Here is a 14,215-nt window from a genome sequence, read left to right on the forward strand (position 1 = left end):
CGTCGTCATTACGACGATCGGCCCGGCAGCTTTGAGGTACCTGCCTTACAGATGCGCGACGGAGGCACGAGAACTGAACTATAGTACGGCTTCAGCACTATTATAACATCTATCGACAGGAGTGAGAACTCACCCAAATCCGATTAGACGATCTTCGCCCTGCGGGCTCGTCGCCCGCGCGGGCGGCGCTTTCCCCCGTCGACGATCCCGGACTTCTGCCCCTGTACCCCGCCATTGTCGAGGCGGCGCCCACGGCTCTTCCTGCGGTTCACAGTCCTCCACTCGCTAGGTTGCGCATCCTGTGCCTCCGTCCGAGGCCGCTCGGGCTGAGAGGGTGGGGTGTCGGCGGAGTTGTGCCTTGCGGCGTACTGCTCAGGTGAGAAACCCCAGGCAAGGTACTCCTGGCGGAGATCGACCTCGACAAGCCACATATTTGGCTCGGTATCGACAGCAGGGGCCCGCCACTGCTTCTCCTTGTATATGCCCGCCTTGACCGCCGCTGAGTAACAGCCGACTGCGTCGAATCCTTCTTCATCGGGGTGGAACGAATCGACGTCGTACCACTTCCCAGGGATACCCTTACAAGCGTAGTCGTCTACCTCCCGATCCGGGTCGACATCTTCCGTGCAATTCTTCTCCTCGCCGCATTCCTCCTCGCTAGGCTTGCCATTGTCGTTCCAGTCCTGGTACTTCTGATTGTACCTGTCGATAAACGTATCCATGGACTCCGGCGCTTCGTCACGCTGAGCGGCGGCGATGTTGTCGAGCCAGTGGTTGATGAACTCCTCGGCACGTTCGGACGGGTAGGCCTGCTCCCAGGGGGAGGAGTCCAAGGGGATGGGCGTCGGGCCCCAGTCCACAGGAGGATTCCAAAACCATTCGTCATGCAGCCTTTCCTGAACCTTAGCCTGATGCTTCTCGTTGTGTTGTTCGTGGTGAAGTGCCGCGGAAAGGTTCATCGCCTGACCTTCGGCGTAGCCGGGAGGCGTACATATTTTGCAGTAGAATCGGCCGGGCCGACGCTTTACGGGTGCAAAGTCTGGAAACAAACGGAGATCGTTGTGAACCACTCGTGGTTATGACGGAGGCAACCTGATGCTTACCGTCGGGGTTGTTGAACTGCGAAGGAACAGCACGCATAGTGGCGACAAGGGAAGAGCGGTTGTGAATGAGGTGTCGTAGTGCTGGGACGATGCCAGCGAAGGTGGTGAAACAGATCGAAGGAGGGGAACCAAGGACGCCCACTTGATATAGGTGCTTGCCAGTGCTTTGTCTCGCTGCAGCCACCGCCTGAATCACGGACATCAAGGGATCTCACCGCAGATCTCTCTTGATCGGGATGCTCCCATTGGCTCCGAGCGTCGTCATCTAGGCGCTCTATCAACTCAATTGTCCCATTCATGGCTGCGTCTGGAAAGCTGACGAGCGGTCAGCGGAACGGCACCCGCAGCGACTGTGACTCACGAAGATAGCTGCCGCCCACCGCGGTCTGGTCAGGTTCAGTTTCCAACGTTCAACTGGAGCTCCGGAACGCAACTAACGGCGCAGTGCGCCGGAGTATGTGAATATGATTACATATATAGTCCGATGTCCTTGAATGTGAAACCCAAAGAGACAAGTGCGACGGGAGAAGAAGTGTGAGATCATGGGAATGTACGGAAGGGCGGAGGAAGGCGACGTCTATTAGCTTATGAGGGTCCAGGAAGAGGGTCTACCCATGAGCCGTTCGGATACAGCGTAGCCGCCTTGGTGAAATCTCCGGCTGTTCCGCCGCTAGTGAACTGTTTTTAGGAGCACACATCAGTATCACCACATGCGGTGCAGACTACGACCAAAAGTTTTGAGAAAAACCAACTTACTGCGAGCCTAAAGAAGTGTATGATTCCGGGTTGCAGCGCCGCCAAGGAGTAGTTCAGCGCAGAGCCAACGTATCGCTCGACGTCGTCGACCAGAAGCGCAAAGCCGTCCCAGTTCTCGCCGTCCGGGATTGAATTCCAGAAGATGGTCTGGTTCTGTAGCGGGATGGAAGCGTTGTATGTCGTCGAATTCGTCACGAACGCGGGCAAATCTGAACCGAGAGGGGCGTCACGCTGCAGCTGCAAGGTCAAATGGCCACAGCATCAGCAGTCCACGTGTACCGCAGCAAGAAGCCATCAGGACTCGGGAACTCACGTCGGCGGGGGTCTGTAGGACGGAGTCAAAGCCGAAAGCAGCAACTCCGTTCAAGAACATTCCGAGCAAGAAGCCTTGATAGATCACGGATAAACGGGTGGGGAAGCCGGTTCCAGGCATGAGAACCATGGCGATAATGTAATGGTGAATCCGAAGTTCCAAGCCTGGCAGCTGTGAGAGGACGACAACAACCAGGCCCCCCGCGATGTACCATCCCAGATAGTGCGGCAACCAACCTGTCTTCCTGATCACTCTCACCTGGTTGATCACAATTGCAAGGAGGATGAGAACGATTATTATCAGGGCAGTAAGACCGCCAGGGCGCTGCGTGATATCGGAGGCGGTGAGTCTGTCGATGGGAATCTTGTCCATGGTTATATTCGTCAAGACCCCGACCCAGAAGGGCCCAAGATACCACACTGCTGCTTCGATGGGAGCCTTCCTGAAGGCCGGCATCGTGAACCGGAATGCAAGGCGCCAGAAAGCGTATGCTACGAATAGCGCAGGCAGGAATTGCTGGAAGGCGTCGTCGAGAGGAGGGGGGCTAGCCATTGGCTGGGAGAAGAGAGCGACGTGCCAGAAGCCGATGCACACGAGACACCAGAATGCGACTATGGCTTTAGGTCGGAGAACAATGAAGATGAGGGCAGTGATGAGGACATTGAATGCCAAGGCTTCGTTGCGGAGGTCGGAGCAACTATGCAGGGAGGTCGTGGGCAGGAATCGGAACGAGAGTGGGAACACGGAGGGGAAGCCGATGGATGTCAGGCCATGGGCGGTGAAAGGAAGATAATCCGTAAAGTTTCCAACGAGCTCCAGGGTTGCACAACCACCTTTGCGATCGCTGATGAGACCACTGTTGACCGTCGCGAGTAAGACCATCAGGATTACTCTGGAAGGGCACAGAAGACTCCACGACTTACGCTTGCTCAGCAGCAGCACAGATGAACGTGTCTCCTCGATAGGTGTGATCCGCATCTCCTCCACCAACGATGAGAGGTACGAAGTCCACTTGTTCGTCGCCCACTGTCCTGGGATTCTGCAGCACGACGGAGCTGCATTGTGCGGGACATCGGAAGTCGAAAGTAGAGTTACTGAATGGCATACAGTTTACCCCGTCCAGTCCGCACCCGTCTAACGCCGCCCAGTACGTCGCGGTGCATCCGATGAAGGAGTCCGCCGGCGTCAGGAAAGACTGTGCCCGCGCGAAGAACGCGAAGCCGATGATATAACCCGCCGCCAAGATGACGAAGAGCCATGGGTGCGTGAGCGGACGCGTGCAGCGGATGAGTGCGGGTTCTAGTGCGACGCCGTACTGCTTGCGTCCAGTGTATAGGTTGAAGTTCAACCAGGGGGTGGGATCTGCAAAAATCGTCGCTCGGAAGAGGTTCTGTCAAGACATGAGCTTAAGGTCACGCACCTGGCAAGTCCGATTTAGGACGCGGCCCTCGGATGTAGAGCCATATACGCTGTAGCCTTTGATGTTTCGCAACGAACGCCCTGAAACGACTTCCCCAAGGCACCGTTCTTGTGCTCGCCTGAGAAGCAAGCTGGTGATCTTCTAGGTCGAAACTATTGGCAGGAGTGAACTTGACAGGCCTTTCGGAGGGCTCGTCCAGTGTAGTTGCCTCGGACCGCCCGACATGGGTTGAGCTTAAGCGAGAAGAGGCCCCAGATCTTGAGCTCGACGTGGATGGCTCTGCCATCCCATGTGATTACAGCTGACGATCCAACCGAGTGAGGAGATTGAAGATGACGGAAGGTGTCAAAGAGATTGCAAACACGGGCATAGGAGGTCGGCGGTCATGAGCGGTGAGAAGAGGATCGGAAGCTGCTTGCGCACTGCCCGCGCACTCCGAGCATTTCCACGGCCGCGCCATCAAGCGCAGTACATCCGGATCCGACGTCTCGATGTCGTCTAACTACTCAATAGTACCGCTCAGAATTGGCTGGATCTCGGAGCCGCCCGTATCTCGTACCTCCGGATTTTTAGTCACGTCCCCCAAGACGCCGTGCATCCGTTACTGGTGCGTCACGTCTCATAACAGGCAGGCCTCGCGAGTGCACGCTGACCATCGCCAACCGCTGCAACGCGTGTGCTTGCATTGGGAGTATATCTCTTTCACAAGCCGTCGGTCTCCTCAAGCCTAGCTATATATAAAAAATGCTGCAAGGCCCTATATCAAGTAGCCTAAGGTGGACTACCGCTGGAGTTTCATGATATGAATCATTGATGCATCCCATCTCGGCGACTCTAGCGCACAACGGAGACGTGGCACAAGTCGCGCGTACTCCACAATTTCAGAGAGGCTTACTCATAAACATCGTCGCGGATATCGGACTCTCAGAATGCAATTGAGAGCACCCTCAGGTGTATGACGACGGTGTTGAAAATGACAACCCGCTTCGCGAAATGTGCTGGCTGAGACATCGCGCAAGGCCCACAGAGTTGTCCGGCTAGTGAACGCAAATCTTGGGTGCTCTCGCGAAGCTGCTGTTATGGAGCAAGGCTCCTTCTATTGGACAAGGAGGTGCGCGCGACGACCGCGAGTGCGATTGCGCGCGTCCTGTCGGTCATGAGATCTGAGACGTGACGAAGTAGTAACGGATGCACGGCGTCTTGGGGAACGTGACTCAAAATACGGAGGTACGAGATACGGGCGGCTCCGAGATCCAGCCAATTCTGAGCGGTACTAATGTCTATCTGGAGCTCAGGTTGAAAGGAACGAGCTGCGCGTATGTACTAGTACAGTATGCGCATATGCGTCGCATGCCGACGCACCTCCCACGACCTGTCTCTCGAACACCTCCTTCGTCCGTAATGATACCCCCCATGATCTTCTGCCCGCCTACCCCGGCCCCAGCTTCCCTGTCAATTCACATGCATTGCAGTCTCGGAAAGGTCATTTAACGGTCAGATGGCAAATTAGACCCTGGTTTGACAGAGCCAAAGACATCATATTCACCGCAGGCTAGTGTGGTCGGGTGCAGTAACATCGTCGATGATGCTGCCAGGGCATGCGGAGACCCACGGGGTATATTCATGTGATAGTTAGGAAGAGGGCATCGTGTACAGTTCATAAATACAGGGCCCGTATGGATACGGGGCGCGTCCACCCCTGCCTTCCTCCTCACCCCAACTTCCAGATCAGTTGATTACCATGGCCGCTCCCGCCGACAAGACTACTCGCGACATCAGCGGAAAGTACATTATGGTTAGGCTCGCTGTCAATGAGGGATGCAGAGCGCAGTCGACTCATAATCTCGACCTAGGACAAGTCCCTTTCCGATGACAATGACGAGATCCTCCGTCTCCAGGGTGTCAGCTGGTGGACCCGCAAAGCCATTTCTGTGGCCACACTCTATCTCGACGTGAAGCACTTCACTGAGGACGGCGTCGAGCACATCGAAATCGTACAGACCTTGAGCGGCGTCAAGGGCACTACCGAGAACCGGATACTGGACGGAGAAGAGCGGCCGCACGAGGATCATGTTTTCGGTGCGGTGCTCTCTACGAGTAGGCGGGTCACCCTCGATGAGATCGAGTACGACCACCTGAAGAAGGATTGGTCCGACGACTCTTTCGCCGACGGCAAGATCATCTACACTCAGGCAAAGAGTGACACCTCAAAGAGCGGCAAGACTTGGACTGCCGAGCAGGTGGGGCTTCAGAATCTGTTCTGCCGTACGGGAATCTTGACTGGTGATTTAAGGTATGGGGCTTCGAGCAAGTCAACGGTGAGAAACGCTACACTCGACATGTCCATTTCGTTGGTCCTGGGGGAGAGATTATCGAGATCCGTTTGGTGTACCAATACAGTACGTCATGAAATAGCTCCCTAACCTCGTCCTAGGAACTAACCATCGCGGACAGCCGGCCCCTTGTGATTTGCCAAAGGCAACAACCGGCTGTGTAAGATACTTTGTACATAACCTGCTGAAGGAATCGCGAGCCACAGAAGATTATACCTACCTTGTACATTCAGTCCTCCTTTGGAGAAAAGATGCTGATCACCTTCCATACTGCGTCCTTCCCCCGCTCCCAAGCTTGGGGGCCTCTGCTCTCTTCCCCACCGAACTCGACCATGATACCATCCTTCGTCCATTCGCACCATATGTTGATTGACCCTGATGAAGGGCCCGCTCCACCGCCCTTCCGATCCGGCTCGCCCAAAGCCGACACGAATTCCTTGCCAGTCGTCTCCGATGTGACATTGAAGTAACTAGGACGCTCCTTTGCCTCGATCGCGACGAGATTGAGTGTGATAGGAGAGATGGGATAGGAAGTGTATGGTGACTTGGTCGCGCGAGACGCGTTCGCCCCCGCTTTGGGCGGCGGGTTATTGTAAACATCGACTCCGTCCAAGACCAACATCCTATCCTGAAGCTCTTCCAGCTTCAGCCCAGTCCTCGGGACATAGCCGCCGACGGGCTTGAACAGTAGACTGATCCCGAGCGCGTAGTAGTTGAAGTAGACGGCGTCGGGGTAAGCTTTGACTTCGGGAGTGGTAGCGTCCGGTTTGGAGACCTTCTCAGCAAGGGCAGCGATGTGCGCGGTGACCTTTGATGTATATGGCTTACAGCCAAGGAGTTGTTGGATGTCGCTCGCCATCCAAATATGCCCGTCTGTGGTGATGGTGAGCGTAGTAGGACAAGGATATGCAGAATCACGTGGGACTGCATTGACATCAATACGCGAGGTCCGCACGGCGCGTCCACTGCGCGCGTTCAACTGCTTTCACTGTCCTCCCAACCTCAACCTCCTCTTCTCACCGCACTGTGGACAGTTCAGCTGGTGAAATGGACAGCCAGAAGCAGGAGCGTGACTCTCGAGAACGCGAGCAGCTACGCAAGCAAGTCGCAGATGACACTCGCGGCATCCTCAGCAACCTCTGGCCCTTGCAACCTGTCCGGCTCTTCATCGACCTCCTTTGGGCTGTACTGCGTCTGTTCTCTCCGCTCGCGCCACATCTTGTACCTTTAGCGGTTTTCTCTGTCATACTACCTCTCATCATACTCCTGTCTATCGCGTCGGGCTTCTTTGTCTGGAAGAACATTGCGGTCAGTTGGGAGACAGACATCTACCTCCAATATGGGTGCGTCTATGCCTCGCGCCGTGCATGTATGTAGTATCTTGACCATTACCAACAGCGACGGTGCTATACCGCACGCGGAGGTCGCGTTGTGGAACGTGGCCCCCAATCAGCCCTACGACATATCTCTGCACCTTGTCGTACCTGCGAATGAAGCTAACATCGCTCTCGGCAATTTCATGGCGAGCCTGACACTCGTCGGTCCATCAAACAGCACCATTGCAGAAGCACGCAAGCCGGTAGGTTGTCTATGACTGCTCATGCGTCGCAACGAAGCTTGAAGCAGTACTCTCCTCAGGCAATTGTTTTACCGCAATACCTTGCTCCGTGGTCGTTCCTATATAACAGGCCGGGTACCGTCAATCTCGAGCTACCTATGCTCAATGACTTCGTGGTGGGGACTTCCCGCGCGACTGCGAGGGTTGAACTTGGTCGTCGCGACCAGTGGAGGACGCTCGGTGAGGGGCACGGGCGCGAGCTCGCGGTCCTCTCAGGGTCCGTTCGCGGATTCGTTAGAAAGCATGGCATCCGGTGAGGACCAGCACGACGGTTGCACGAGAAACTGTACTGATACGTGATCCACCCAGTGGCCTCATATCGCGATTCCCGCTCCTCTCCGCCCTCGCCGCCTCGGGCGTATTCTTCTTCATCCTTTTCATTGGTCTGGTCGCGTGCCTCATGCCGGCGGTCGAGTGGCACTACCCTTCTGAGCCTGATGAGCCGCGTCAGCTGGAACCCGAAGATAAACCTCGCAGACGGAGGCGATCCCGCCGTCCCGAATACATCGAACGTAGCGAGAGCAAGAGTCGTCCAAAGACGCCCACCTCGGCTAGGAGGACAGAAGGCAGCGGCTCTCGGAGACAAGCGGTCAGTGCAGCTATCTTTCTCCAGTTACTTCTGTTGACCTTCATGTTTTGCAGAGCGGTGACATTAAGACCGAGGGCGAAGACGACGGGGGCGCCGCAACGTACCAGACGTCCACAGCAGCCCCGGGGACGACTGCAACCGCTTTCAGCGACACAGTGCCCTCTGTCCGACGGCGACTATCACGACCTCCTGAGGGCGACTTCTTTGAGACATAGATCATGGTTTTGTGCATAATCGATCGGGACATACAGTGTAATCACTGCGCACGCATCACCGCTTCCGTGTGCGTTGTATAGCATACATTCTCTGGGACGGATGGCGTTGGCAACTTTGCAACGAACTTGTTAGCTCAAACTCAAAGGTAGCCTGAACGAGAGTCTGTAGTTTCGTTCAACGGCGGGTATATGTGCACATTACCGGGCTGTTTCGAGCTGTATCGAGTTAAGGGCGACCGCCGCCCTTTCACCCCTGCCCTGGTCACATAATTGCATGTCCGCGAGTTGGAAAGATCATTTGCAAGGTATTCCGGGGTAACTGATGAATACAGCCCTGAAGTGTCTCCTTCTCCAAGAAACCAAATGAAAGTACACGATGAATTTACGGCGAGATCCTTACGCCTTCTCATCAACCGCAAGGGGAGTGCTCGTCTCAGCAGGTGGCTCTGCCTTTGCGGGCTCATCAGCCTTGACTTCTCCAGCTTTCGCGGGTTCTTCAATCTCCGTCGATTGATCGGCCGTCGCCTGAGCTTCTTCCTTTGCCGCAGGCTCCTCTGGTTTCGATCCTTCGACCTTCTCGACGTCCGCTGCGGCAGGAGTCTCTCCCGCTGGTCCCTGAGGCTTCTCAACCGCAGGCTCCTCTTCCTTCGCAGGTGGCGCAGGAGCTTCCTCCTCCACGGGAGCAGTGATTTCCAGCTTAGCAGGAGGGGGAGGGGGAGGAGTAGCATCCTTCTTCGCGTCCTCCCCAGACAGGCCCTTGACGAGGTCCTCCGCGTCCGCACCAGTCAGCCCGAGCTCCTTCACGAGCGCCTCCAGGTCGTCCTCCGTGACGTCCACCCCGTGCAGGTTGGCATCCCCGAGCAGCTCCCCAGCGTCGCTTTCGCCTTCGCGGCGGGAGGCCTTCGTCTTGATCGGGGATGGCGCGGGAGAGATGTGCTCGGGGTTCATCTGTGCGGGGGAGTACGCGCCGGGGATGCCGACGGGGACGGCGCGGAGGATGGGCCGGTCTTCCTCAAGGGGGTCCCATTCTTCCTTGAGGCGCAGGAATTGGTCGAGCTCGTTGAACTCTACGGCGTCCTCGCTGAGCAATTGCGCGCTCTGTCAGACATGGAGGCGGGAAGCCATTGGGTGGGATGCTACGTACAAGTCCTGGAAGGTCTGTGAACCGATTTACGATATTAGCATACAGTTATCCCTATAACCCGTGTGTGCAGGGAGAACTCACCCCGGGAAACTCTCCGCCGATGAGAAGGCCAGGCAGCTGTTGCTTGTCTGCACAAGCTCGAGTCAGCTCCCGGGTGGGAAAGGTGTCGGGCGAGCGGGAAGCAGACTAGTACTAGCCTAGTGGTGCTTTTCGCCGCCAGAGCTTCTTGGCCTCCTCATCCGAGGCGAGATCGTAGGACGTGAACTGGACCTTCTTGACCTGCAAGACCCGGAGGATGTATTCTGCGTAGGATGATTGCGATGTATGAGCTGCTGTAGCGACATCGGTCAATGCATGGCGCACAGACCTTGGCGCTGCCTGAGCGCGGGTTGGGAAGCGATGGTAGTGAGGAAGACCTGTATCGGCGGGTGAGGCATGACAGTTGATAGCGAAGACGATGCGAGTTACAGTTGGGAAAGCAGCGCGTACAGCTGGATCAGCGGCTGCGGACCTGGACGGCGGGGCGGGACGCCCGCAGCCTGGCGGATCAGGGCGGCGACCGACGCGTTGAGGTAATGGGCGCTTGGTGTTTACCCCACATGACTAGCGCGTCCGGAGCTCGTTCACGCGACGGGAACGGCGGGGGAGGCCCAACCCGTGTGCGTTCCGGAAGCCTGCCGGAACATCTTATATACACCTCCTACGACCTTGCTTCCACGCCTCCTCCCATATATGTTCCTTCGTCCGCATACGCTCTTGTAAAGACAGGCTCTGCATCTGACATCATACCATGCCTCTCGCCAAGCTTCCTCGTCCTGCCCAGCTGCGCGTTCGCTCTCTGGCGACCGCCTCTGCGTCCCGGCCCCCGCTCAGCGGTCTGAGCGCGACCGCCAAAACCAAGGCCGAGAAGATCTCCCAGGAGTGGAAGGGTACGAACGCAACGGGAGCCAACACCAAGAACTTTGTCGGCGGCGAGTTCGTCGAGAGCAAGGCGGAGCAGTGGATTGACGTTGTTGATCCGGTACGTGAGGCACTCAAGTGTCATTCATCAGAATCTGAGCTTGACAACTGCAATATACTAGGCATCACAAACCCTCTTGACGAGAGTGCCCGAGACCACTTCCTCGGAGTTCGCACAGGCTGTGGACGCTGCCCAACAGGCTTACAAGACATGGAGCCGCTCTAGTGTTCTCACTCGTCAACGATTCGTCCTGGAGTATGTTCTTATGCCCGTATGTACTTCCACAAAGTGTATGCTCACGATACGACAGCCTTCAGCACCAGCTAAGGCAAAACGCGGACGCTATCGCGTCCAGCATTGTGCTCGAGCAAGGAAAGACTTACGCTGGTACATGACTAGAGTCACTGTCTGCCTAGCTTCACAGGCTCATGCTCCAAATTAGATGCGCAGGGTGATCTTCTCCGAGGGTTGCAGGTGGTAGAAACTATGGCGGGTATTCCCACCGCGCTCCTGGGCGACACTGTTGAAGGTGACTATCAGAGTCTGACGTTTGACGATCATAAATTCACACTGCTCTACAGTCTCAAAAGACATGGATACCTCGACCCGTCGACTGCCCTTGGGTGTCTGCGCTAGGTTTGTTGTCGTTAGCTGTAAATCAAACTAACACGCTGATGATTACAACTATCCATAGCATCGCGCCCTTCAACTTCCCCGCGTGAGTGTCAGTTTGCGATGCTGAAGACGGCATACTCACCTTCCGTGCAGTATGATTCCCCTTTGGACAATCCCCGTCGCCCTCGCCACCGGCAACACGCTCGTGCTCAAGCCCTCCGAACGAGACCCCGGCGCCGCGATGATCATCGCAGAGCTCTGCCAGAGAGCAGGACTCCCAGCAGGTGTGCTGAACGTCGTGCACGGCACTGTCCCGACTGTCAACGCCATCTGTGACCACCCCAAGATCAAGGCGATCAGCTTTGTGGGAGGTGATCGTGCGGGCAAGCACATCTACGAGCGGTAGGTGTGTTCGTGGCGTTGTTCAAACGTATGGCTCACATGTTCTTACAAAGCGGCCGTGCTTCTGGCAAAAGAGTGCAGGCGAACTTGGGTGCGAAGAACCATGCGGTTCTAATGCCAGACGGTGCGTTGCACTGAGTGATGGCGAGGAGATGGGAACTGAGTCCTCTTGACAGCCAACAAGAACCACGCGTTGAACTCGATCATCGGCGCAGCTTTCGGAGGTAGGATACACGGCGAACATCCTCACCATCTACATACGCTGACATTCACCCTCAGCCGCTGGCCAGCGATGCATGGCCATCTCCGTCGCCGTTTTGGTCGGCAATGCGCAGTCTTGGCTGCCTGAGCTCATCGAGCGCGTCAAGAAGCTCAACGTCAACCAAGGCTTCGAGCAGGGCGCCGATCTGTACGCTTTCTATGGTTAGCTTGACAGCTGGTGCGCGCGCTGATCACCTCTTAGTGGCCCCGTCATCTCTCAGGCCTCGAAGCAGCGCATCACCAGCCTGATTGCCTCGGCCCAGGAGGAGGGCGGCATAATCGCGCTCGACGGACGTGGTTACCAAGTTCCCGAGTACCCTGACGGCAACTGGGTCGGACCTACGATCATTGAGGCCACCACCACGATGCGGTGCTACCGGTAACGCACATATGCTCCATGCTCAAGTGTTGCATGTACTGATCAGCGTTAGTGAGGAAATCTTCGGCCCTGTCCTCGTCGTGATCAAAGCCGACACGCTCGATGACGCGCTCGCGATCGTCAACGAAAACAAGTACGGCAATGGGACAGCCATCTTCACACAGTCTGGGGCGACCGCACGCAAGTTCGAGCGCGAGGTCGAGGTTGGTCAGGTCGGCATCAACGTGCCCATCCCCGTTCCGCTCCCGATGTTCTCCTGGAGCGGCAACAAGGCCAGCTTCCTTGGGGACATTCCGTTCTATGGACGCGGGTGAGTAAGTTAATGATAGTGGCGTGCTGGATTCCTGACTACGTCATATAGCGGTATCGACTTCTATACTCAGAACAAGACGACGACGGCGCTGTGGAAGGCCGAGGACGCGATTGGGAACAAGGCGTCTGTGGACATGCCTACCCATCATTGAGCATTCAGCGATCGGTCTGGGATGTGTACACTGCACTGTACTATAACAATACACCGTTTTGTCATCGAATCTCTGACTGTTGAGCAACCAAACGACAGCAAGCACCACATGATAGCAAGAAAGTATGGAAAATGAGCGGTCATACATGGGGACGCCTGTTCTACTCGACGGTCTGCGTGCTCACCCCGAACACATCGTCGAGAAATGCGTTCGAGAGCCTCACGCATTGTGCGTAGACGTTGTCGAACCCGTTCTGCAAGCGAATGCACATCAACCACGGCTGCCGACCCCAAACGAAGCGCAACGAAGGGCACTGACCATGCCGCCGTAGTACGGGTCGGGGATGGGCTTGTTGTCGAGATACGATCCCCAGAGGCGGACTTCCGCCGTGGCGTCCCGCGGTTTCATGCCTTGCAGCGCCCGCAGGTTGGCCTCGTCCGATGCCAGTATGTGCGTGAACCGCTTGAAGTCTGGCTGCTGCACTTGTCGTGCGGAGTGCTTGATTGGGACCTTGTTCTGACCAGAAGCATTCAAGTCTCAGCCAGGGGGTTCAACGGGCAGCCATTCGGGCAGTTCGCGCGCTACCTTCTTGCAAACCTGCACGGTCCTGCAACGTTTCAAGGAGTGAGGCGAGAGAAGGAAATGGTTCGTTCATCTTACCGATCGTCAGGATCCTCGCCGATGTGGTAATTCGACGTCCCGGCCGAGTCGACGGTAACGTCTAGACCACGCTCTTTTGCGACATGCTTGAGGACCGCCTCGCCCATCGGGGACCGGCAGATGTTTCCTAAACACACGACGAGAACCGAAACTTCCTGCGTGGTCATGGCAGCTAAGCGATGAAGACACAAGTTCGATGAGGCGCTGAGCACAGTGCAGGACGTTAGAATATTGCCATATCGAGCATGCGTAGTGTTCGCAAGATACCTTTCCCAGGAGGACTGCACACATTGCTTCAGGGTCAAGAGCTCTCACTTGTGGGTATAGTTTTCGAGAAAACAATGGTGACCGACTACATGTGTGCATGTGTGGATAAGAAAGAGTTGTATGCTTTAGAGAGTCATGACCCTAGCCGTCGTGTGACACGCTATAACCCAACTACACAGGAATGAACGGCGGAGCGAGCATGTATGAATAAGTCAGGGGAATGGGCATTACACCGGGTCGGTCTATGAAGTAAGAGCTAGGTAGGATGGGTGATAGCACGGTCAAGGATGAACAGCCAACACAGGCACCTCAAGTCGGGCTGTTGTTGTAGGTCGGGGTCTAGTCGCTGTAGTGGAGGAGGTATATACTACACCGCGCGGAAAAGTAAACAAAGTGAGGTAAGGCAGAGGGAACAAGTATTACACCAAGCAAAAGGGAGACAGAGGTGTTATTCACCACTTGATCCACTCGCCGTACATATTCGGGGTCTCCCCGCGAACGTACGCCTCGAACGTCCGCTTCAGGACCGTCGACCAGTCAAGATCCCGCTTGTCATCCGCCACGAGGTCCTCAGGAAACTCAGCCCGCTCAGTCTGTGTCTGAGCCTGGTTTGCACCCGCCTGGGCACGCGCTATCCTCTCGCCATTGATGAAGCGAGGTCCGAGGTCCGGCCAATTCCTAGTAGCATCGAAAGGCTGCCACCTATTTCACCATG

General features: G+C 56.2%; 7 protein-coding genes across 7 annotated transcripts; 3 read left to right on the top strand and 4 right to left on the bottom strand.

The window, feature by feature from the left end:
• Positions 1–143: 143 nt before the first annotated feature.
• Positions 144–1,305, bottom strand: DICSQDRAFT_164891 (uncharacterized protein; the record flags this gene model as incomplete). Its single annotated transcript, XM_007360435.1, has 2 exons — positions 144–1,039; positions 1,104–1,305. The coding sequence occupies 2 exons, from the start codon at positions 1,303–1,305 to the stop codon at positions 144–146; spliced, it is 1,098 nt and encodes a 365-aa protein (XP_007360497.1).
• Positions 1,306–1,688: 383 nt separating this feature from the next.
• On the bottom strand, positions 1,689–3,878 carry DICSQDRAFT_45623 (uncharacterized protein; the record flags this gene model as incomplete). Its single annotated transcript, XM_007359713.1, has 5 exons — positions 1,689–1,781; positions 1,860–2,096; positions 2,173–3,028; positions 3,096–3,534; positions 3,593–3,878. The coding sequence occupies 5 exons, from the start codon at positions 3,876–3,878 to the stop codon at positions 1,689–1,691; spliced, it is 1,911 nt and encodes a 636-aa protein (XP_007359775.1).
• Positions 3,879–5,333: 1,455 nt separating this feature from the next.
• DICSQDRAFT_45879 (uncharacterized protein) lies at positions 5,334–6,002 on the top strand (the record flags this gene model as incomplete). Its single annotated transcript, XM_007359733.1, has 3 exons — positions 5,334–5,387; positions 5,446–5,832; positions 5,886–6,002. 3 exons carry the CDS (start codon positions 5,334–5,336, stop codon positions 6,000–6,002), a joined length of 558 nt encoding a protein of 185 aa, XP_007359795.1.
• A 152-nt stretch (positions 6,003–6,154) lies between these two features.
• Positions 6,155–6,784, bottom strand: DICSQDRAFT_46116 (uncharacterized protein; the record flags this gene model as incomplete). Its single annotated transcript, XM_007359752.1, has 1 exon — positions 6,155–6,784. One exon carries the CDS (start codon positions 6,782–6,784, stop codon positions 6,155–6,157), a length of 630 nt encoding a protein of 209 aa, XP_007359814.1.
• Positions 6,785–6,972: 188 nt separating this feature from the next.
• DICSQDRAFT_46265 (uncharacterized protein) lies at positions 6,973–8,366 on the top strand (the record flags this gene model as incomplete). The annotated part of the gene is made up of 4 exons (XM_007359765.1): positions 6,973–7,268; positions 7,324–7,504; positions 7,564–7,796; positions 7,853–8,366. 4 exons carry the CDS (start codon positions 6,973–6,975, stop codon positions 8,364–8,366), a joined length of 1,224 nt encoding a protein of 407 aa, XP_007359827.1.
• A 262-nt stretch (positions 8,367–8,628) lies between these two features.
• On the bottom strand, positions 8,629–9,954 carry DICSQDRAFT_158633 (uncharacterized protein). Its single transcript, XM_007360436.1, has 5 exons — positions 9,859–9,954; positions 9,689–9,793; positions 9,573–9,619; positions 9,492–9,505; positions 8,629–9,428 (listed from the first exon to the last, which is right to left on the bottom strand). Exons 1-5 carry the CDS (start codon positions 9,926–9,928, stop codon positions 8,744–8,746), a joined length of 921 nt encoding a protein of 306 aa, XP_007360498.1. The 5' UTR covers positions 9,929–9,954; the 3' UTR covers positions 8,629–8,743.
• A 259-nt stretch (positions 9,955–10,213) lies between these two features.
• On the top strand, positions 10,214–13,412 carry DICSQDRAFT_76415 (methylmalonate-semialdehyde dehydrogenase). Its single transcript, XM_007360437.1, has 16 exons — positions 10,214–10,512; positions 10,574–10,707; positions 10,763–10,839; positions 10,895–10,981; positions 11,034–11,088; positions 11,147–11,170; positions 11,221–11,469; positions 11,523–11,593; positions 11,646–11,693; positions 11,749–11,878; positions 11,933–12,109; positions 12,162–12,419; positions 12,471–12,826; positions 12,892–13,089; positions 13,159–13,180; positions 13,234–13,412. Exons 1-13 carry the CDS (start codon positions 10,282–10,284, stop codon positions 12,571–12,573), a joined length of 1,644 nt encoding a protein of 547 aa, XP_007360499.1. The 5' UTR covers positions 10,214–10,281; the 3' UTR covers positions 12,574–12,826; positions 12,892–13,089; positions 13,159–13,180; positions 13,234–13,412.
• The last annotated feature ends 803 nt before the right edge of the window (positions 13,413–14,215 follow it).

Source organism: Dichomitus squalens, assembly GCF_000275845.1.
Source record: "Dichomitus squalens LYAD-421 SS1 unplaced genomic scaffold DICSQscaffold_1, whole genome shotgun sequence".
Taxonomy (NCBI): Eukaryota; Fungi; Basidiomycota; class Agaricomycetes; order Polyporales; family Polyporaceae; genus Dichomitus; species Dichomitus squalens.